General features: G+C 48.8%; 1 protein-coding gene across 2 annotated transcripts in view; it reads right to left on the reverse strand.

Annotated features, from left to right (window-relative positions):
* LOC119164532 (arylsulfatase B-like) overlaps positions 1–24,100 on the reverse strand; it is a 31,003-nt gene that overhangs the window by 1,108 nt on the left and 5,795 nt on the right. Inside the window, exons 3-9 of one of the 2 annotated variants that reach the window (XM_075872008.1) lie at positions 23,591–23,703; positions 22,225–22,335; positions 21,915–22,067; positions 20,964–21,090; positions 20,575–20,865; positions 2,174–2,552; positions 363–567 (exon numbers count right to left, since the gene is read on the reverse strand). In XM_075872008.1, the coding sequence (XP_075728123.1) occupies positions 363–567; positions 2,174–2,552; positions 20,575–20,865; positions 20,964–21,090; positions 21,915–22,067; positions 22,225–22,335; positions 23,591–23,703 (1,379 nt within the window). The remainder of the gene's footprint in view (positions 1–362; positions 568–2,173; positions 2,553–20,574; positions 20,866–20,963; positions 21,091–21,914; positions 22,068–22,224; positions 22,336–23,590; positions 23,704–24,100) is intronic. The other variant, XM_075872009.1, reaches the window with a different exon arrangement.

A 24,100-nucleotide genomic window follows, 5' to 3' on the forward strand; every position in this document is an offset into this window, starting at 1 on the left:
GTGTACAAAAAAAAAAGTTGCGCCACAGCGTAGCAATGCCTTCAAAATACGGTGCGACCAAACAGCGCACCCGCATTTCTCGGAAACTGGGACAACATGGAGTAGCGATAGTGCAATCGGGAGACGTTTGTTTCGCCTTGCCAATCACAAGCCTCCTTGCGGTGGGGACCTAGAGCTCGCTGCGACAAAAGCCAAAGTACGGAAACTTCCAATATCACATCCTATTTGCATCTACCTCGACTTCGCATTTATGAGAAATGTTGCTTTTTCCGCGCCATCAAAGCCCGACGCCGAAGCCAACAACTTTCGAATTTCTTCGAAACGAGCTTTTTCACGCTATCGCGTTTAAACCAATTACTCACGTGCGGGTAATCATCGGCTATGTTGTCGATCTCGCAGGGGTCTCGCTCGATGTCGAAGAGGCAAGGCTTTTCGAGCGGCTTGCATTCACTCTTCCTGGGCTGACCGCACTCCGTCATCACTTCCCAGGGACTGTGCTTCGGCAAGGCGCGGCCGATGGACAGAATTGTCCGGGCCACCGCACACGTCCGATCCAGGATGTTGTTGCTAATGGGAGAAAAATGCTCGCAAGCACTGTACGCTTCCCATTGCGTAGACTGAAAGCACCAAACTTAAACTCGAATAGAGAACCATTTGAGACTGAGAAAGTTGACTAGACAAGAAGGCACTTCGAAGCAATGCTCTAAAATATGGGATCATGCACAAACAAAACGCTTCAAATCATTACAGCCAGAACATAATTATAATGACCTTTGTGACGGAGTCGTCGCTTTGTTCTTCACTTTTTCCTGATTCTAACATCGTAACACACACACACACACACAGAGAGAGAGAGAGAGAGAGGAAGAGAGAGAGAAATGCAGACAGAATACGTCATTCCAAGTGATATGCCTCCTGTCCTCTATTTCATGCTGGCAATATCGATTTTACTTTGCTGACTACAATGTTTAGGTAGAACAAAGTGGGTAGTTTATGAAAGCTGATGAGGTTTGATTGCATTTGTGCAGTTCTTCGCTAGCAATTTACGCTACTCACTCATCTCGGATTTCAGTAGCCGACGCTGCGGAAGTGTAGCCACATGCCTAAGTGTAGCTACATACCAAGCGTGAATTTCGCGTGTGTTTATTCCACGATACTACTGAAATTTTACGGGCGTCGCGTTCACTTTTATCGTTAATTTTTCTAGGCACTCATCATCAACACTTTGGGCCGTAGAAGTGCACGGTAGTTTCACTGAAATGGAGGACACGTTCCCGCTGAGTTCGCCTCACTTTAAGTTTGTACACTTCAGCACTCGGCATTTGCACATCCGAGCGATGGAGAGTACTGTCGAAGACACCGGCACACGTTATACTGAGAAAATTCAGATATGAATGTTTATTGCAAGATTACGGACAGCAGACAAAGTTACAGCTTGGAATTTACAAGAGAAGTTCAATAAAAGCAGTGAAGAAAACTGATGAACATAGGCATGCCAAGCATGGTCAATCCAGCGGATGGGGCGGGCAAGTTTCGTGGCAGAATGTCTGCCCTTTTTTCACCCGAATAAAAAGAAATTGCACGATAAGTGCACAAACGAGAAGGAAGTGGGGTAGTGCTTCTCACAGCGGCCTGACTTTGGCCGTCAGCTTCCCGGTAATATAGGTAACAATGTGTGTTTAGAAATAAGTGGTTAACAATTTCGAGTACTATAGGTACTCTACTATGGGAAAGCACAAAGCAGCCCCGTGGGCATCACACAAGAGGTGTTTAGAAAAAAAATTTAACTATTTTGAGTACTTGGTACTCAACTATGGCGGAGCAGTATGCCGTCCCTAAATAAGAACAAGACGAATCGTTGTCTCTGGTTGAGCAAGAAAATAGCAGTGAGCTTCCTCGGTCAACTACATATTGAAAAAATTACCCAGATGGTCCTACCGAGCAAACGTATGGAATATACTTGACGTCCTCTTTATATGATCCGGAGACGTGCACTCTCCCCTGCCCCTCCCCTCTTGTATCCTGTGCTAAAAACGTCAAGTTAAGTCATACCATTATGTTAAAAATATCTATGCAACCTTATTCTTCTTACTGATTTTTTTTCGTCACGTTAATTTTCCAATAACACGTAATGAAAGTAAGCCTATCTCGCGCAAGAACAAGTGCCGCGTACCTTCTTGCCGCACTCGACGAGGAATCACGATAGCTGGGAGGTTCCTGCTGCCATGCCTTGTAGTAGTCCGCAGCAGTCATAGGTGTGGCGTCTCCGTCATCGTGGAGGTGGCGGAGGCCGTATTTGTCTCCCGACGTGTTGTCCACCCCGTAGAGTCCAAACTCGAAGCCTCTTTCTTGCAGTGGTTCGTACCAGCCGTCGTAGCGGCCATCGCCGTAAGTCCCGTTGAGGTACTTGTAGCGGCCGACGCGTAGGGCGGACATGTTCCATATGGGGTCGATGTTGTGCAGAACCTCGGACCTCGGAGAGCCGAGGCCCGTTACGAGGCTACGCCACATGTCGACGCCATCGATGTCGCCCAGGTCCTCCACGTTCCCGCCTTGACGTCACAAGTGGTCCATAGGGGGGATGATAAAGAAAAGCAAGTTTAATCTAACCACAGCTACGCTCTTCTACCAATACAGCCATAAAATATATAAAAATGTGTAAAATGAGGGGAGAATTTTTGAGGGGCACGCTCCTTTGTGAGGCACAACAAGCGAATTCAACAAACAAACATGCCAAGGAAAGCGTGCGCGGCTTTATTCATTCTTCTTAGGGGCGAAGCACTTCATTGTCTTGGCTTGTCGGCGTGTAATCTCCTCGTCACGGTCCGTCATAAACGGGTATACGTCACGAAGATCACATAATTCCCACCACTTGCTACCGGTCCCTACTGCGCGTGTAATGAATACTGTGTTCAAAAAATATCAGTGAGAAAGAAGACAAGAAACTGTTCTACTTCGATTCGCGCGTGGCAGCAGCAATCCACGGAGTCAGGATTCGGATTATTATATGAAAAAGCATTTTTGGGGCGAAACTCCCTAGGTTGTGGGTCGTTCCCTACTCTGTAGTAGTAGTAGTAGTAATAGTAGCAGTAGTAGTGATAGTAGCAGTAGTAGTAGTAGTAGTAGTAGTTGTAGTAGTAGTAGTAGTAGTAGTATGTAGCCACTTCTAGTTAGTTTTGAGAATTCATCTCTAGTTTGCCTTGTGTATATATGCCCTTGGAAATAATACCACTAGATGGCGTTATAGTGGTTTTCATATAGCTTAAAGGACGGACAAATACCGGACAGTTGGCGACAAAGTAGAATGAACTTAATCTATAAAGGCAAGGGAGAAAAGGACAAGATTCGCTCGTATAGACCACTAACCATTACATCGGTACTATACAGGTTGGCGATGCAAGCAGTAAAAATGAAAATAGAAACATGGGCCGAACATAACGATATTTTGGGAGAACTTCAGAACGGATTTCGAGTCGACAGGCGGTTAGACGATAACCTGTTTGTTCTCACTCAGTGTATAGAAATATCTAAAATAGAGAATAGGCCCTTGTACGTGGCTTTTCTAGACATCACTGGGGCATACGACAACGTTAATCAGGAAATTTTGTGGGATATATTGACAGGAATGGGCATGGGCGACGACTGTATACAGCTTTTGAGGGAGATATACCGAGAAAATACAGTTTGCATAGAGTGGGAAGGAATGCGTAGCAAAGAGAACGTTGAGGTTAGCAGGGGTCTGAGACAGGGATGTCCTTTGTCCCCGCTGTTATTCATGCTGTACATGGTGAGCATGGAAAAAGCGCTAGAAGGTAGCAACATTGGTTTTAATCTGTCACACAAACAGGGCGGCATGATGATTGAGCAGAAGCTTCCAGGTTTATTTTATGCGGACGATATCGTCTTATTTGCGGACAGTCGAGATGATATACAGCAGCTGGCGAATATATGCGGAAGGGAAGGTGAAGCTCTTGGACTAGGATTCAGTGTAACGAAGTGTGGATTGATGGTATTCAATGATCCCTGTGATCAGACGGTGTCCATACAAGGCCAAGAAATACCGAGGGTAAGTGAATACAAGTACCTTGGAGTATGGGTAAATGAGAGTGATAGATACATGGAGGTACAGGAAAAAGCCTCGGCAGCAAAAGGAAAGAGGAATGCGGCAATAATGAAGCACAGAGCGTTGTGGGGATACAATAGGTATGAGGTGCTTCGAGGTCTGTGGAAGGGTGTAATGGTTCCAGGGCTTACTTTTGGGAACTCAGTGGTGTGCATGAGGGCAGAGGTGCAATCGGGAATGGATGTAAATCAAAGGACTGTGGGACGCCTCGCGTTGGGTGCTCACGGGAAGACGACAAACGAGGCTGTAAAGGGCGATATGGGGTGGGCAGGTTTTGAGGCGAGGGAAGCGCAGAGCAAAATAAGGTTCGAAGAAAGGCTAAGAAATATGAAGGAGAGTAGATGGGCAGAGAAGGTGTTCCGTTATTTGTATAGGAAGAGCGTGGACACACAGTGGAGAAAAAGAACTAGAAGACTCACTAGTAAATATACGGCTGGTATTGTAAGCCATTTGTCAACAAAGAGCGTTAAGGGAAAAGTCAGGGAGGCGGAGAGGATTTACTGGATGGCAGCTATGGAGAAAAAACCGGCTTTGAGTAACTACCGAAAGGGCAAAAATGAAATAAGGAGGGAGGCATTTTACGATAATTCAAGGGGAAGCGCTTTACTGTTTGAAGCGAGATCGGGTTGCCTTAGAACGCGTAGTTATAAAGCAAGATTCAGTAAAGAAGAAGAACAATGCACATGCTGCGGGAAAGATAAGGAAACGGCGGAGCATGTTCTGATTAAATGTGGAGATATCCACCCAGGTGTACGTTTGGGCACGAGCCTACAGGAAGCCTTGGGTTTTAGGGACAACAATGGAAAGCTGAACACACCCGCGATTGAAATAAGTAAGAGACGGTTAGAGTATTGGTGGCAGAAAATTAGAGAGAAAGGACAAAAATAAATATTGGAAAAATAAAATATGGACAGTGTGCCGTAAATGGCAGAGAACTTAAGCTGAAAATTTACCTTTTTTCCATTAAGATAGAATTTATCGAAGTAGAGGCATTAGGCCAACATAAAAAAAGAAAAAAGGTTTTTTTTTTTTTGTCGAGCCTGGTGGCATACTTGTCACCACCCCGTTATAAAGGGGACGCTCATAGCATCCATCCTATAGTAGATGATTCAGTATAGTTGACTGACGAACATACGGACGGACGGACGGACGGACAGACAGACAGGCAGACAGACGGACAGGCGGACGGGCGCTTCGCCCCACTCATCACCATCCACTCCATGGATTGGCTGTGATTTTTTTTCTACGCGGCGGGAAGCTCGATTTCCTACAATTGGTGCTGAAATCCGGCATCACGTGTGGGAAATCAAGCCTCCCGTTGCGTAAAGAAATTTATTTCCAATAAACAGCTGCCTTCCTGAAGCGCGTGAATCGAAGGCAGAGCAGTTTATCTTCTTCTTCCTCGTTTATCTTTTTTAGGGGCGAAGCTCCTTAAGCCGTGGGTCGCGCATACCCTTGTATGTAGTAGTAGTAGTAGTAGTAGTAGTAGTCATAGTAGTAGTAGTAGTAGTAATAGTAGTAGTAGTAGTAGACGTAGTATTAGTAAAGTAGTAGTAGTAGTAGTAGTAGTAGTAGTAGTAGTCGTAGTAATTAGTAGCCACCTCTCATTTAGCCCTTGGAAAGGCCGCTGGATTGCGGTACCTGCACGATGAATATGCAATGAAAAGATGCGAGATGGTGGTACTTGTAGTATTCGCTATATGAACGGACGGACGCACGGAAAGACGGACGGACAGACGGACAGACAGACAGAAAGACAGACGGACGGACGGAACGAAGGCACTGACGGCTGCACGGACGCTCAGATGAACGCACGGACGAAAGCACGGGCGGATGTACAGACGAACGGACGGATGGACTCACAGACGTGTGGATGGACCGACGCATAGCCTATCGCACGGAAGGACGGACGCATGAACGGCCGCATGGACGGACGGACGGTCTGACGCTTCTCCCCGCTCATCATCATTCACTCCGTGGATATTCTGCGATTTTTTCCAACAAACAGCCCCTCATGAAGAAGTTTGCAGGAAGGTTCATTCCAGTGCGTACAGACTCTGTAGAGCACGTTCAGCTGTAGTTATACCCAGTACTCTCTGGTGATTAGAAAATGTTGTCCATACCGTGTGTCAAATCAATAAAAGGCTCGTCGTTACCGCCTGAAGTATTTACCTTAACACCGGTGTCAGAATCCCCGACAAAATTCAAAGAGGTGTTCACACTTTTTACCCAGAACCAGAGACACAAACGTGAGCCTCTACGCTGAAGTTTTCTACTTGAAACACATTACATTGAAATCTTCCTGCAAATTGAAGATGCACAAACAGACCGGTGGCAGCAAAGCAGTAAAGAATAAATATCCGGCCGTGAGAGACACTGGCACCCGCAGCATGCTTCAGCCCTTCATGGGCCTCCCAGTGGTAAACAGATTGCGTACTACTCCCTCGTAGTTTCGTTATTCAAACTAGACATACAATGCCTAAGTTGACGGAACTAAAAGCTGATGATCGCTGCCTGACCAAGGCCCGCATTCACCAACAAACCTACGCCTTACTTCACGTTTCCTTCAAGTTTCTGTACTCTCTACATGCGTTCTAAGGGCACGAGAAAGATAAGAGGGTAAAGGATAACACGATTGGCTCATAGCTACTCACCTATTTCGTCCGTCAAGGGCAATAAATGCTTATAATCGATAAGAAAATCTATAGGTAAGGCTGAGGTTGATTTGTGAATACAGGCCTAATATCAATCCTCCCATACATAAGGTTAGTGGTAGCGACAGGACAACGGCAAGCGTGTTAAAGACAATAACGAATAATTGCCCGAATAACACAAAAAGTTACACAAACATAATAACACAAACATAAACTAATTGCTCCCTTCAAGTATAGCATAGCAATTATGTAATAAATTGAAATGGATCAAACTGGACGAAGAAAAGTACTGTTATCGTCGATGAGATGCAAACTCGCAAACGTCAAAATGCGTGACCGGTTCACCACCAACACAGCAAGGACAGAAGGCGCCTGCCCGTGCAAGTCTTTCAAAATATATTGTTAACGACATCGGCAACGAAAGAGCATCATAGACGACGAAGACGATGAAAGCGACCGTGCTCGTGTTGTTGCTGCTGTTCTTCCATCTTGGCTGCAGCTGCCTGTGAATCTCCCTGTATATTTCGTAAATATATTTATTTCATTCATTCTCTCACCCCCGTAACATTTGGTGGAGGTGCTGGGTACAACACAATATAACGGAGCTCCACAGTGGCCGACGCTTGGATTTTTCCACCATGGCAAACCAGGGACCGGCTCCCGCCGAGGCGACTACAACAACAACTGCTGTCCTTCCGCAGCTAAAAGATCCTGGCACGTTCTGTGGCACGGATGATGTCGACATCAAAGAATGGTTGCCGTTTTTCGAACGTACAAGTAAGAATTACCGCTGGGATGAAACTCTTATGTTAGCCAATATCCTGTTCTACTTGAAAGGAACAGCAAAAGTGTGGTTCGAGAACCACGAAGAAGAAATCGGAAGCTGGGATGCGTGCAAAGACAAGATGCGCGCCCTTTTTGGCAAGTCTGTGGGTAGAAAAGCAGCGGCCAAGAAGGAGTTGGCATCTCGTGCGCAAACGTCATCAGAGTCCTACGTGACTTACATACAGGACGTGCTTACCCTTTGTCAAAAAGCGGACAACGGTATGGAAGAAAGCGAAAAAGTAGTTCACATATTGAAAGACATTGCAGATGATGCATTCAACCTTCTCATATGCAAGGACTGCAACAGGGTCGATGCCATCATCAAGAAGTGCCAGCGTTTTGAGGCCGCAAAAAGTCGACGTATCGCCCATAATTTCACTCGACTACCGAACACAGCAGCAACAACGAACACAGCAGCAACCTGGTCGTGCGAAGACAGGCCTGCGCTACAGACGCCATTAACTGCAGAGCACGTGACCAAGATCATCAGACGTGAACTGGAAGCTCTGTCTCCTGCGTCCACGTGCTCCCATGCCTGTGACTCTAGCCCTCAGATGGTGCCACTGGTACATGCCATTGTGCGACAAGAGCTTTCCAATGCTGGACTGGCCTCCGAGAGCACTACAGCTCCCTCTCAGCCGATAAACCGTCGTCGACCCCATGTTTCGTATGCCCAAAGCCAAAACCTTCCGGCACGCCCTCGCAATCCAGCCGAGTGGAGGACTGCTGACGATCGCCTGATTTGTTTCAACTGCCACCGTATCGGACACGTGGCCCGCCATTGTAACACTAGGTGGTATTGGCATCAGGCATCCTATGGGTACCCACATCCGCCAGAGAGGGATCATGGACGCTTTCAAACTTACCGGGAGTCACCTCAGGCCACCAGTGAAGACGTTCCTTCAATGCCGCCATATCGTCGTCTCCATCCATCTCCGCATGCTCACCAGTCCCGTTCACCGCTATCCCGTCGTCCATCGTCTCGGTCGCCCCAATTTCGCCCACCAACGTCTCCGACTGACCACCCGCCGCGGGAAAACTAAATGATGCAGCTCCCGGAGGTGATGCTGCATCGACCACTTGCCCGCCAAATCCTCTGACCATGCTGCCGACTCGACGCCACCTTATTGACTTTGAAGTAGATGACACACCCGTTGTTGCACTGGTGTTGCACTGGCAAAAGTTTTTTCTATAGATGCTGCCATTTCGGCATTTGCTGCCGACTCGACGCCACCATATTGACTTTGAAGTAGATGACACACCCGTTGTTGCACTGGTGGCCACAGGGGCTCACATATCAGAGATGAATTCAGAACTTCGTTGCCGCCTTAGGAAAGTTTTAACGCCACCCACAGTGCCACTCATCCAGGTCGCCGACGGCGGCACGTTTCCCGTGCTTGGAATGTGCTCCGCGCGTATAGGTGTGGCTGATCGCTCCACGACAGTGCTATTTGCTGTGCTCGAGAAATGTTCCCATGAACTTATCCTCGGCATGGACGTTTTATTCGCCCACTCTGCCCTTATTGATTGTGGAACCGGCATGCTTCAACTTGATTTACCGTGTTACCATGACGACCCAATACCAGCTCAACCCCATCTGCGTTCTGCAGATCACGTTCGCCTAGCACCTCAAGCCGTTACTTACGTGAACCTGAGATCTGTCCCTCCTGTTCCCGATGGTGACTACATGTTGACACCTATTGCTGACGTTCTGCTGGCCAAAAATGTTGCTGTGCCTCACACACTTTTGACAGTCACGGGAAATACAGCATCTCTTCCGATCCTAAACTTCAGCTGGTGCGCTCAAGTTATCCCAGATGGTATGACTTTGGCAAAAGTTTTTTCTATAGATGCTGCCATTTCGACATTCCCGAATCTTGTTCGTCCTCTGCTGCGTTTTTCCTCGAAGAGCGCAGCAGATGACACCATCGACAAGATGATCGCTCCGGACCTTCTTCCAGCACAGACAGCTGACATACGGCACCTGCTGAAATCCTACCACGACATCTTTGATTTTGATGACTGCCCTTTGCGTCAGACATCTTTTGTAACTCATAGAATTAACACTGGAGACGCCTGCCCCATCCGACGACGTCCTTATCGCGTGTCTAATGCTGAGCGACAAGTTATCCAGCACGAAGTTGAAAAAATGCTCACAAAAGACGTCATCGAACCTTCCTGCAGTCCATGCGCATCGCCGGTCGTGCTAGTCAAGAAGAAGGATGGCAGCTGGCGCTTCTGCGTAGACTACCGTCACTTAAACAAGTAACACGTAAGGACGTGTATCCACTGCCGCGGATTGACGATGCTCTCGACTGCCTACATGGGTCTGCCTACTTTTCATCTATCGACTTGCGATCAGGATACTGGCAGATTTCTGTCGATCATCGAGACCGTGAGAAAACCGCATTCATCACACCGGATGTACTTTTCCAGTTCAAGGTTATGCCATTCAGATTGTGTAATGCGCCAGCTACATTTGAAAGAATGATGGACTCTCTCCTGCGAGGATACAAATGGACCACGTGCCTCTGCTATCTCGATGACGTCATCGTATTTTCACCTACATTCGAAAGCCACCTTAGCCGCCTAACGGCTGTTCTTGAGGTTTTCCGGAGAGCAGGACTTCAGCTCAACTCTTCCGAATGTCGCTTTGGCCGTCGGGAAATCACTGTGCTGGGCCACCTTGTCAGTGCTCGAGGCGTGCAACCTGATCCTGACAAAATTCAAGTTGTCAAAGATTTTCCCATACCACGTTCCGCAAAAGATGTACGGAGTTTTATTGCCCTTTCTTCTTACTTTCGACGTTTCGTGAAGAATTTTGCTGACATTGTCCGACCACTTACGGAGCTACTGAAGAAGGACATGCCTTTTTATTCGGGTACTGACCAAGCAACTGCCTTCAGCACCCTTACAACATTACTTACTTCCCCACCCATTTGGCCCATTTTACCCGTCATCCCATACTGAAGTTCGTACCGATGCCAGCGGACATGGAATTGGTGCTGTTCTCGCCCAGCGGCAACGAGGTCAAGATCGCGTCATTGCTTACGCCAGTCGCCTCCTTTCTCCTTCGGAGAGTAAGTTTTCCATTACAGAGCGTGAGTGCCTCGCACTAGTCTGGGCAGTCCAAAAATTTCGACCATACTTGTTTGGCCGCACCTTTTCGGTAATTACAGATTACCATGCCTTGTGATGGCTGTCGTCCCTTAAAGATCCAACAGGACCACTTGGCCGTTGGGCCTTGAAACTACAAGAATACAGCTTCGACGTAGCATACAAATCTGGCCTAATGCACCAGGATGCCGACTGTCTATCCCGTCACCCCGTAGACCCACCTGACCTTTCAGCACATGATTCTGACCCTTGTGTCTTCGCCATGTCGGCTTTCACCGACATACGCAAGGAACAGCTCAGCGATGTCCACTTGCGGTCTACCATGCTGAGTCTACGCTTGCCCCACGTAGACCCGTCGCTACACTTGTTCGTTCTACGCGAAGGCATTCTTTACCGACGCAACACCAGCGCCGAAGGACCAGAGCTACTACTCGTAGTTCCTGCAACACTCCGTTCCGCTGTACTTGAACAGCTTCACGACGCCCCAACCGCGGGACATCTCGGGGTCACGCGCACGTACGATCGCGTGCGGCGTAGATTCTTCTGGCCAGGCCTTTACCGTTCTGTGCGCCGATACGTTGCTGCATGTGAGTCCTGCCAGCGCTCCAAACATTCAACCTTGCCACCAGCTGGTCCGCTCCAACCAATAGACATACCCACCGTTCCCTTTTACCGCGTCGGTCTTGATCTCGTTGAACCATTTCCTACTTCTCTCACTGGAAACAAGTGGATAGCCGTAGCCACTGATTACGCCACAAGATACGCTATCACTCGAGCGCTACCGACAAGCTGTGCCACTGACGTCGCGGACTTCTTGCTTCATGACGTAATTCTTCACCATGGCGCTCCTCGACAGCTGCTGACTGATCGTGGTCGCTCATTTCTTTCAAAAGTAGTAAGTAACATCCTTCGCTCGTGTTCGACGCGTCACAAGCTCACTACAGCCTATCACCCACAAACAAATGGTCTTACCGAGCGCCTAAATCGAACATTGACAACAATGCTCTCCATGTACGTTTCCAAAGATCACCTTGATTGGGATAGTACTTTGCCTTATGTGACATTCGCGTACAATTCGTCACGCCACGACACCGCTGGCTTTTCCCCCTTCTATTTATTGTTCGGCCGCCATCCAGCGTTACCCTTCGAGACTATTCTCCCATCAACTACGCAAACGGTTACAGAGTACGCCCGGGATGCCACTGCTCGGGCTCAAGTGGCCCGCCAAATCGCACGGCAACGTCTTCTTGGCTCGCAGCTCTCTCAGAAGGCCCGCTACGATAGCCATCACAGAGTAGTTTCTTACTCTTCAGGTTCCTTGGTCCTCCTCTGGACACCATGCCGCCACGTTGGCCTCTCTTCGAAGCTCCTGTCTCGCTACTCGGGGCCTTACAAGGTTTTACGCCGGCTTACCGATGTCACATACGTGATTGCTCGGTTGCACAGTCAGTCATCGTCGTCCGCACCCGCTACTGACGTCGTCCACGTGACCCGCCTCAAACCGTACATATCCGCATATGATCCTACTCTCCTTTAGGCGCCGAGACGGCGCTGCCAGCAGCGGGGGGTTATATGTTACACGACATCGGCAACGAAAGAGCATCATAGACGACGAAGACGATGAAAGCAACCGTGCTGGTGTTGTTGCTGCTGTTCTTCCATCTTGGCTGCAGCTGCCTCTGGCTCTCCCTGTATATTTTGTAAATATATTTATTTCATTCATTCTCTCCCCCCCCGTAACAATATGTACACGTAATTCCTGCGAATAGTGACTTTATGCTATGAAGCGTGGAAACTTGGGCACGTTTCTACGCTTTCCTTGTTTCTATCCTTGTTTCTTCGCTTCCATACTTACACTGTAACTAAATTCAAGTTTCGCTGTTCACAAGTTCAGTTATGACCACGCTACTCCTCCCCGGCCACAGAGTGAATTCCCTGAAAAAAACTAATGCAGCACCATTCGTGTTAATGTGCAAGCTCCTCTCCCCTCGCGTGCATAGCTTTTGTGAAGGTATCGCAAACGCCATATTCTTTGTCCACATTCCCGAACGCGCGCTCCATGAACTGACGCCACCGGCGTACCCTTTCAGCATACCCGAGGCACGGCCACTCGGTGAACACACGGCTCAGCAGTGCCCGTGCAGCCCAAGCGTCTGGCACATCCAGGGTGCACGCGTGCATTCGTGCTCATAGTTTCCTGGTGGACACTCTAGAGGCGCTGCTGTGGTTGCTGGGAGAGGAGGTAGAGGCGAAGGAGTGTGGTTGGCGCTACTTCAGTTTTTAAAGATCATAGTCCTTCTTGGGGACAATCGACGCAAAAATTTTGGTCTGTCTGTCTGTCTGTCTGTCTGTCTGTCTGTCTGTACATTTGCCTGTTTCTCCTCTCCTAACGGCACCGGATACTTGAAACGGCCGACCCCATCCGCAGCGCCCACCAATGTTGCTCTAGATTTAGCGTTCATACTTATGCAATTGTCAATGAAAAAGCAATTATTGCGCATGTCTGGGGCACCACAACAACACTTACATATTCCGCATGTGCGTCTCTTACTGGAAAAGGCATACATAAGTAATTTTAAGGACTGTAGCTCTTATCACGCTGCGCTGACCATGCAACGCTTGCACGAAAAGCTGACTGTTTCCAACGCTTTGCTAAGACGAGACGGTGGTGGCACCGACCCACCGCCTTGCGTTCTACACCTTATCACCTCTGAGACGGGGGCGCACACCCATGTAAGAGCCACGCGTTTCGTTTTCCAAGAAAACTGCCAGATGGCGCTCATGTCTCACGTGTGCCGTGACGATGTGCTCGTTCGCCTCCATTGCACGCTCGAGGCACTCTAACGCAGCGCCTCCAGAATACCGTTTACCGATTTTCTTGCGCAGAACATCAAATAAACTATTCACTTTCTCCACACGCAAGACTATCGTCTTTCGACATTTGCAGATTAACATGCAGACACGGGAACAATTTTTAGGGGCGAAGCTCCTTATAACGGCACCTGTTTGTCCCTCGTAGCCGTTGTAGTGTGTAACAAGTATAATATTTTGACCTCCAAGGTGGTGCCGGTGAGAGATTTCTTCTGTGCGTTGTTGAACAACAAAAAATAGTGCTCAATGTACATGGCAATGGCTGCTAATAGGGAATTAGAGACAGGAGCATTCGGCTTTTAGTTAACTCGCACGCTGCGATCCCCATTAGCAGCTATTGGCATGTACATTGAGCACTATCTGACAAGAAAGGGTTGCTACGTTATACTCGCTGGGTGTAACCTCCTTAGTTTTAGAAAGGTCTAGCGAGCGTTGCGCCGCAGTGCCATGAATACAGTGAACTAGTATATACCATGAACTCGAGGTGGTTAAAGGTGGGAAGACCCGAAGCGCAAGCCGTAAAAACGTGTGCGTGTGCCACCTCTCGTTTAGTCCTCAGAATGTCCGCTGGATGTCGGTGCTTCTATATGGGGAATATAATGTTACGTGATTTAAGCTGACTGAAACAGGGCATATTGGGACATACCCAAGAAAGGTGCCTCAGACTGACAGTGAGGAAGTGGACGTTGTCGGTCAGCTGAGGCTGTAGACTGACTACTGTTATTTCCCACGTAACATTTTGGTGGAGGTGCTGGGTACTCTTCTGACAACGTAGCTACGCAGTGGACGCCTCCTTAAGTCTGCTACCATGGCTCCGGGTGAGGATACGGCTTCGCCACCTACCTCAGCAACGACAGCAACCCGGTACGTCGCCCTAACGCAACCCCGTGATCCCGGTACCTTTACTGGAGAGCAAAACGCGAATGTGGACAAGTGGCTCAGTATGTACGAGCGCGTCAGCAAGCAATATGGCTGGGACCCAACCGTTATGCTTGCGAATGTCATTTTCTATCTTGACAAGACCCCTCACATCTGGTTTGAGACCCATGAGCACGAAATCACAAGCTGGGAAATGTTTAAACAACAGCTCCGCGACCTCTTTGGCAACCCGTTCGGTCAACAGCTTGATGCCCGAAAGCAATTGGCCGTACGTCCACAGACGTCCACTGAGCCCTACTTGACTTATATTGAAGACGTCTTAGCGTTGTGTCAAAGGGCGGATCCCAACATGACTGAGGCCGAGAATATTTCGCAAGTTTTAAAAGGAATCGCCGACGATGCGTTCAGCCTGCTTGTATTTACCAACGTAACGACCATCGACGCCGTGATCAAAGAGTGCCGCCGTGTCGAGCAGGCGAAGAGTCGACGCATTTTGCAGCAGTTTCAGCGCCTACCTAACACCGCGGCAACGTCGTCTTGCGAAGCCACTCCTTGTCATCCGTCTACGACCGAACACGTGACGCGCATCGTTCGACGTGAACTCGAGGCCGCTTACCCGGCTGCCAACAAACCGACGTTGCCAGACGCCTCAACACCCGCTGTCACCTTGATCCAGGCTGTTGTCCGCCAGGAATTCGCTAACCTTGGTATCCTGTCTACTGCACCTACCCTGGATAATACTGGTCCCTCGATAGCTTCTGTGGACTTGAGACATCGCCGCCCGTACTCTATTCGAACCGGTAACCCGTCTGAATGGCGAACAGCTGATGATAAGCCAATCTGCTTCCGCTGTGGTCGCACAGGACACATCGCTCGTTACTGCCGCAGCCAATGGCCATCTATGTCTTCTGGCTCGTACCCCACTTACAGAAACTCATTCCGCCCACCAAACCACCGTTATTCGACCCGCACTGAGTCCACAGCATTCACTGCCCTTGCGGACTACGGCCACCCTGTCCCGTCGTCGCCACCGCCTCAAAGCCGCCCTTCTCGTTCGAATACGCGTCGCCGCTCTCCCTCGCCATCGTTTAACCGCCGTATGTCCCCGGAAAACTAGGCTGCGCAGCTTCTGGAGGTGAAGCTGCCCTGTTGACCTTACCCAAAAATCCTCTGTTGCCCTTACGTTTGAACCGGAACACCCTAGAAGTATATGTTGATGACACACCTGTTGAAGCTTTGATAGATACGGGCGCTCACGTCTGTATTATGAGTTCGCGTTTTCGTCGTCGCATGAAGAAGGTCCTTACACCCCCCTTGACCAGTGTCATCCAAGTTGCAGATGGCGCAACAGTCCCTGTCGTCGGTATGTGCACAGCTCAACTTACCGTAGCCGGTCATCAAGTGGTCGTCCTTTTTACCGTGCTTGCAACATGTCCCCACGACCTCATACTAGGCCTTGATTTTCTTGCCGCCAATTCTGCTCTGATTGATTGCTCCACTGGTGTGCTCCACCTAGAGCTGCCACAAATCAGTGACACCCCATACCAACCTACATGCCGATTACAATGCAGCGACTTTGTTCACCTGCCCTCCAAAACTGTGACGTATGTCGATTTTCTGTGCTCACCAGCTGTGCCCGACGGTGACTATTACGCTACGCCTCTCACCGACGTACTCCTTGCTCACAATGTTGCAGTGCCCTATACGGTGCTCAGCATCACGGATAACAAAACTTGTCTACCACTTGTAAATTTCGGCTACATGAATCATGTGCTTCCACAAGGCATTTCCGTGGCCCACCTGTGTCCGTTGCTCGATTCAAAAATTGAAGTGCTTGCCTTAGACACCCTTGTTTCACCGCAGCGCACATCACTCGCAACACATTTGGGCAGCCGTCAAATTGTAGACATGATCGCCACTGATCTTCCGGCTCCGCAAGTTGAAGCCCTACAACATCTTCTCGAGGCCTACCAGGATATTTTCAATTTTGGCGACCGACCTCTTGGGCAGACGTCCTTTGTCCAGCATCGCATACACACAGGTGATGCCAACCCTGTTCACCACCGTCCCTAGAGAGTGTCTGCTTTTGAGCGGAGCATAATTCAGAAGGAGGTGAACAAGATGCTAGCGAAGGACATTATTGAACCATCCTCCAGTCCCCGGGCATCCCCGGTGGTATTAGTTAAAAAGAAGGACGGATCGTGGCGATTTTGTGTGGACTATCGCCACCTTAACAACATCACCAAGAAAGACGCATACCCTCTACCCCGCATTGACGACGCCCTTGATTGCCTCCATAGTGCCGCCTACTTTTTTTCCATCGATCTTCGTTCTGGTTATTGGCAGATTGCTGTGGACCCCATGGACCGAAAGAAGACGGCTTTTGTAACACCCGATGGCCTCCACCAATTCAGTCATGCCTTTCGGCCTATGTAATGCCCCCGCCACCTTTGAACGAATGATGGACTCCCTGCTCCATGGATTCAAGTGGTACGTGTCTTTGTTATCTGGATGACGTGATCATGTTTGCTCCCACTTTTGAAGCGCACCGTGAGAGACTGTCGAAAATTCTTGATGTCTTCCGTCTCGCCGGCCTTCAGCTGAATTCATCCAAGTGCCGGTTTGGTCGCCGTCGCATTACAATATTTGGACATATTGTTGACGCTTACGGCGTACAGCCTGACCCAGAAAAAGTTCGAGCTGTGAAGGGCTTTCCTGTGCCAAAAACTGCCAAAGATGTCCGCAGCTTTGTGGGGCTCTGCTCCTATTTTCGGCGGTTCATCAAGAACTTCGCGGAAATCGCTCGGCCCCTAACAGATTTACTCAAACCAGATGAGACGTTTACCTGGGGTCCCTCGCAAGCAGCAGCATTCTCCGACCTGGCCACTTTGCTCACTTCTTCTCCTGTGCTGGCTGACTTCGACCCTACTGCACCGACCGAAGTCCGCACCGATGCCAGCGGTTACAGAATAGGCGCTGTGTTGGCTCAGCGACAACCTGGGCAGCATCGCGTGATAGCTTATGCCAGCAGGCTGCTGTCCCCCTCGGAGCGTAATTATTCCATCACAGAGCGCGAATGCCTAGCGCTGGTGTGGGCAGTCGCGAAATTTTGCCCTTACTTATATGGCCGACCATTTATAGTTCTCACCGACCACCACGCTCTTTGCTGGCTCGCCTCCCTCAAAGATCCCACAGGTCGTCTCGCCCGCTGGGCACTCCGCCTCCAGGAGTATTGTTACACCGTAGTGTATAAATCAGGAAAACTGCACAAAGATGTGGATTGTCTGTCACGCTACCCTGTGGCCGACTGCTATCCTACGAGCACTGATTATGTGGGTTGCGTCCTCTCCATCTCCCAGCTGCTTCATCTCGGGGACGAGCAGCGTCGCGATCCGGATATCAGCCGCCTAATACAACAGCTCGAATCTTCACCGCAAGACGCTTCTGTTTGCATGTTTACCTTAAAGGACCGCACCTTATATCGGCGTAATTTATCGCCCAATGGTCACGACCTACTTCTGGTAATACCAAAGCACCTGCGCTCCACAGTCCTACGCGAGCTCCATGACTCGCCAACCGCCGGTCACCTTGGTGTCTCTCGCACATATGACCGTGTGCGCCGCCGCTTCTACTGGCCTGGCCTTTCACGCTCTGTACGTCGTTATGTCAACGCCTGTGAAATTTGCCAGCGTCGCAAAAAGCCGTCGGGACTCCCTTCTGGATATCTTCAGCCCATCGACATCCCATCGGAGCCATTCTTCCGTGTTGGTTTGGACCTTCTCGGTCCCTTCCCAGCATCCGCCTGCGGAAACAAGTGGGTCGCGGTGGCTATGGATTACGCGACCCGTTACGCAGTTACGCGAGCCATGCCAACAAGCTGCGCTACAGACGTCGCTGATTTTCTACTACGTGATCTCATTTTAGTGCACGGAGCCCCTCGTCAACTGCTGACAGACCGAGGCCGTACGTTCCTTTCGAAAGTGGTTGACGATATCCTGCGTTCCTGCTCCACCCAACATAAGCTCACGACATCGTACCATCCCCAGATAAACGGGCTTACAGAAGTTTAAACCGCACCCTGACAGACACGCTATCGAAATACGTCTCGGCCGACCATCGTGATTGGGACCTTGCACTACCCTACGTGACGTTCGCATACTATTCCTCCCGGCATGACACTGCTGGGTACTCGCCATTTTACCTTCTGTTTGGACGCGAACCAACATTGCCGTTGGATACCTTCCTACCAGCCGCTGCGCAGTCTACTTCTGAATATGCACGCGACGCTATTACCCGAACTGACCATGCTCGTCAGCTTGCCCGCAGCAGATTAATGGCGTCCCAAGACTCACAGAAGCATCGTTACGACGAGCGGCATCGCGACGAACACTTTCCAACAGGTTCCCTCGTTCTTCTTTGGTCCCCTACACGACATGCAGGCCTTTCAGAAAAACTTCTCTCTCGTTTCACAGGCCCATACCGCGTGCTTAGACAAGTGACCGACACTACTCATGAAATTGTCCCTGATAATCCATCAACCTCTTCTGCTCTGCTGTCAAGGGACATCGTCCACGTATCAAGGCTCAAGCGTTACCACACTGCTCCTGCTGTGGCCCCGTAAACTCGCCGGGTCGGCGCTATTGCCGCCGGGGGTCGTGTTACGTGATTTAAGCTGACTGAAACAGGGCATAGTGGGACATACCCAAGAAAGGTGCATCAGACTGAGAGTGAAGAAGTGGACGTTGTCGGTCAGCTGCGCTGAGGCTGTAGACCGACTACTGTTGTTTTCCACGTAACAATATGATGAAAAGATGTGAGATGGTGTTACTTGGAGTGTTGAATAGATGGACGAACGGACACACAGACAGACGCATGGATGGACGCATGAACGGACGCAGGGGCGGATGCATGAACGAACGCAGAGACGGACGCACGAACAGACGCACGCACGCACGGGCGGATGGACGCATGGACAGTCACACAGATGGACGCATGGACGGACGGAAGCGAGGACGAATTGACGGACGAATGCTTCGCCCCACTCTCTATCATTCATTCCGTGGATATGCTGCCATTTTTTTTTCAGGGACTTTACCACTGGGCGCAGGGCTGCGCTGTATTCCAACTCGTATCGACACGCGCGTGAGGCGTGAGCGAAAGAATGGGCGCTTCACTGGCGGGCGTACCAACAGCGGATGTCGCCACACAGCGCGGAGTGGTGGGAAAGGAGTAGCATCGAGGCACACTAGCTGGCAGTGTTGGCTAGCTCCACATGTAGCCACGGTGGCGAATCTAAAACATTCGTTTTGCCACGGGTCCTTCGCATGCGGCACATGACATCTTCACAAAGTGGCTGCTGACCATCGCACGCTACCTTGAGGCATGAAGTGTGCCTAGACAAGACCCACTTGACGAATGAACAAATTAAGGCGACCACCTGTCGAGGGTCTCGCTTATTAGACACAACCGAATAAATCCAGCGGACATTCACAAGGCGCATCACTGTAACCACCATCTTTGTTGTGTATTTTTTTTTGCGTTTGTCGTTCAGCTTGCGTGACAACACTGCTGACATCTCTGTATTGTATATAGCCCATATGTGTATATATTCATCAACAGCGACTGCCATAGGGGCACAGGTCGACACCTAGATTTCTTTTAGAATAAGTGTTTCACAATTTAGAATACTTGGTACTCTACTATGCGAGAGCAAAAAGCCGTCCTGTGAAAAAGAAAACCTGCGCAGAAAAGCATACTGGTAGTGACGTACTCTTTCATTGTATGCAAACACAGGCCCTTAATGACATCTGGGCCAGAAGGTCGCTTGTTTTCTACACTTTTCTTCCCTCATTTGGCAAAATATATTCAAATAAATGTTCTTTTCAGCTACACAAAAATTTAGAAGAGATTTCTTGAACTTCGCACACTTTCTTTTTATCTGAAAAACTACAGAGAGAATTTCCTTACCCTTGGAAAAAACTTGAAAACGTGCTGTCAGTTTCGGCGTTAGAAGCTCGTAAATGAAGTGACCGGAAGTTTTTTTTTTTTGGGGGGGGGGGGGGGGGGCGTACAACGCTTGCAATTTTGAAACCGTCTTTACCTTACCAGCTGCGGAGTAGAGCGTGGGTAGCCAATCAGATACGTGCATCAGCTGGCGAGACACCCTGGGCTGGCGTATCATGGGGCTCCAAAGGAGAGCTATTCCCCGCACTCCTCCTTCCCAGTGGTTCGCCTTCGTACCACGAAGGGGCCAGTTGGATCCGGCGCTGCTGTCAATGCCCCCCGATGCCGCGCCGTTGTCCGTCGTCAGAGCAATGATGGTATCCTGAATCGCGTCTGTGGCGTTGAGCGCTTCCATTAACTGGCCAATAGAATCGTCCAACGCAGACAACATTGCTGCACAGAGGAGAAACTGTTGATTTTTCACTCCAGTGGCAATGGTTAAGGAGGTCGATTTAACGGTAGTGTGAAAACGTTTGTTCCCACGCACTAACCAGCAAAATGTCGTCTCTTGCTGTTCTCGATGTGTCTGTTCAACTCGATATATCTGTCCGGTGCCTCGAAGAGTGCATAGAAGTTCCCCACGTGAACGGCCAGGTGAGCGAGGTACAAAAATAATGGCTAGAAGACAAGTGATTGTAAGTCCAGAAGAATAAATAAAGCCTAAATTAGTTCTACCTGCACATGCACATGTGATCTGACTTCAGTGTTTTGGAACTGTCGCTTGGAAAAGGCTGCCGGTGGAAATCCTATCTTTTTTTTTCTAGCCAAGCACCATCTTCTCACAAAGTACTGTTTTAACAGATCATTTAGAAAAAATATTTAGCGCCATAATACTTCGACAAGATGAAGTAGACAGGACAGCGCTTACTCAGCTACACAACTTCATTGACGAACCTTATTGTTGAAAGGCAAATAGCCATACATGTCTTCGAGTTTCAAAAACCGTCGGCGGAGTCTATGGTCGTTTCTTGCCAAAGAACGAGCATTAAATACACACGAGGTATATACGAGCGCCTACTTTTCTTGACTTCTGTGTCATCTTTTTTCTTTTTTCTTATGTGCCGCGCTATTGCAAGCTAAGTTCATACGAGGTAGCTTAACAGTTCAGATCGTGTTACGATGCCGCTGTTTCCGGTTAAGTGCAAGGTAGGAACAGCATCATGTTGCTTACTTAAACGAAATAAAATACTCCCGAAATATTGAAGAAAGAACGAGGGCCGTCCATTACTGAATTATACTTGTTCCTCGTGCCCACTGAAAACTACTTCTATCTCAACGAGAAAAAAAACTAAGCCGGGCGTTTTCAATGAATCAATCAATTGTGCATATACGCGACACTATAACAGTTATTCAGTTAGGTATCACAATATGTCATACACAGGGGCGACGCAAAATATATGTCACAGTCGCATCTCACAGTTTTCGTTCAGCACGATTCTCACCTTACTACGGTCCCGATTCTTCAATATTTCAATCGCCTTCTCCGTGAACAGTTGCGTGGTGTAATTTCCCGACTTGGATCTGTCAGCTTCGAGATTGTGCCAAAGGTCCAAACCCCAGCCTGTCCATTGATCCTTCGGATCGTCCATGTACTCCTAACAGGAGCCCAGTAAGGATACCGGTATATCAAAAAGAGCGTGCAGTGAACGTGTCTGTTATATTTAGGGTGGACTCTGTATTCACCTTCACATACAATCTCACAAAAACTAGATTACAGATAGGCTAGGGTTGTTCTTACAAATACCTGGTTACCTCGAAGGCTGAGTGATCCGTGTAGCCATGGTGACCGCTGTAGTAGCCGTAGAAGGAATCGAAGCCCCGGCGTGTCGGTGTGTGGTTCCTAGTCATGTGACCTAAATGCCACTTAGTCAGACACAGAGAGAAAGAAATCTGTCACATTTCCCGAATCGACAAAGCGTTGTCGGAGTACGTGCAGTACATGCGTATCCTACGTCACCGTGACTAGAGGTTTAGCCTGGCCCGTGCACGTAATGCTGGGTCACTTACTTGAACGCCTATAATATTGCCACGCGCGTTTATCATTTATACCCGTGAGACAAGGGCACCCTAAAGTCCTTTAGATAAAAGGACGTCTTCTCGAAAGGCCTATACGGGCGCAGTGACACACGACAAAGAAGTAACTCCTTTCCGGCAAAGATTCTTTTTTTGGTAAAGCGGATCCCGCATCTACTTTTCGGCCCGAGAAGGCGTATACTCTCAAACGCCCGTATGACGTCACTACCACTGCGTTGGCAGCGGCAGTTGCTGTGTCTGGTGCCGTGTCTCATGGGCACAACTCCTATCTGCAAATGGTCTCTTTTGGCGAACAAATGGGTTTACTACAAAGTAATTTACTTTTTCCCGTGTGTCACGGGTATTTGGTTTTCACCCACAAATCCTGTTTGGAATGCTCAGCGCAAAGCTGCGCCTCATTGTTCTAGAAGGCTCATGGTTAATGTAGATCAATCTGTTTCAGGTTGCGCGCAAGACGCGAACACTCGAGCTTTTTCCAGAGCATGCGCGAAGACCTTTGTTAAGGCTGGAATATTTGATGGCACATGTACAAATAGCGACGCGCTTCGCCACTTGTCAGTTGATCGACGGCCGACGCTGTGCTCGCCGCTATCAGTGCCAGTGCGCTGCTGTAATGTGACTTTTCTTTTTTCACGTGGCCACAAGTTCGACTCAATAAGCAGTTTAACCTGAACACCCAGCCTGCTCCCTTCATCTGCGTCACGACCCCGTGACAATATAATAGAAGATCTGTGACAGATTTCTGAACCCAAGATGGGCGGAATCATTTTCACTCCCTCGGGCTTTAGCGTTACGTTTGTTTATTGTTCTTGTTAGGTATCTCTTAGTGTATTGTCCATCTATTAATGAATAAAAATAGCACGTCATGACTACTTTTATGAGGAAGCTTTTGTCAGCGCTTTGTAAAGCAACTCAGTAGACCATAACTCAGTACTAACTCAATACTTATTGGAACACTCACTCTATTCAACATCACCAGATGGTGAGATACTGTGTCTGGAGTCTCCATGAGCCGCATCAGTGTTCGCTGTCTTTGCCAACACGTTTAACGACAGAGTGAAGCTCTAAAAAGCATATAGCTTACCTTTCCCACAGCGTGCGATTCATATCCCAGTGCCTTGAAATATTCGGGCATCAGCTTAAAATGGAGAGGGAAAGCGTATGGCATCGCTGAATAGATTACATTGTGCTGCAGCCCTGAAAACAAGATGAGGCACGTCATTCACTCTTACTTTAATTGCTAATTTAGTCAAACCACTTATACATGACTTGACCGTTTTTTTAACATAACCTTCAATAATGATATGCATTTAGGCTTCATCGGGTAGGCGCACTATCTGCCTCAAGAAGCTTGAATATACTGTATTCGTTCTTCAAAACTTTCTCCTGGCAAGTTTTTCTCTTTCGAACGTCATTATTTATACAAGTATAGTGGGTATGGCTTTTTGGTGTTTCATCAATCGCTTATATCTCCCTTAAAAATTATGGAGTATGGTCCGATTGACCTGCATATCGCTCTCTTCTTCTGTGAAATCTCATAAAATTACATCATGCGCACATATGGTCATAATTTCTGGTAATATATTTGATCGAT

The sequence above is a fragment of the Rhipicephalus microplus genome, chromosome 8, assembly GCF_043290135.1.
Source record: "Rhipicephalus microplus isolate Deutch F79 chromosome 8, USDA_Rmic, whole genome shotgun sequence".
NCBI lineage: Eukaryota > Metazoa > Arthropoda > Arachnida > Ixodida > Ixodidae > Rhipicephalus > Rhipicephalus microplus.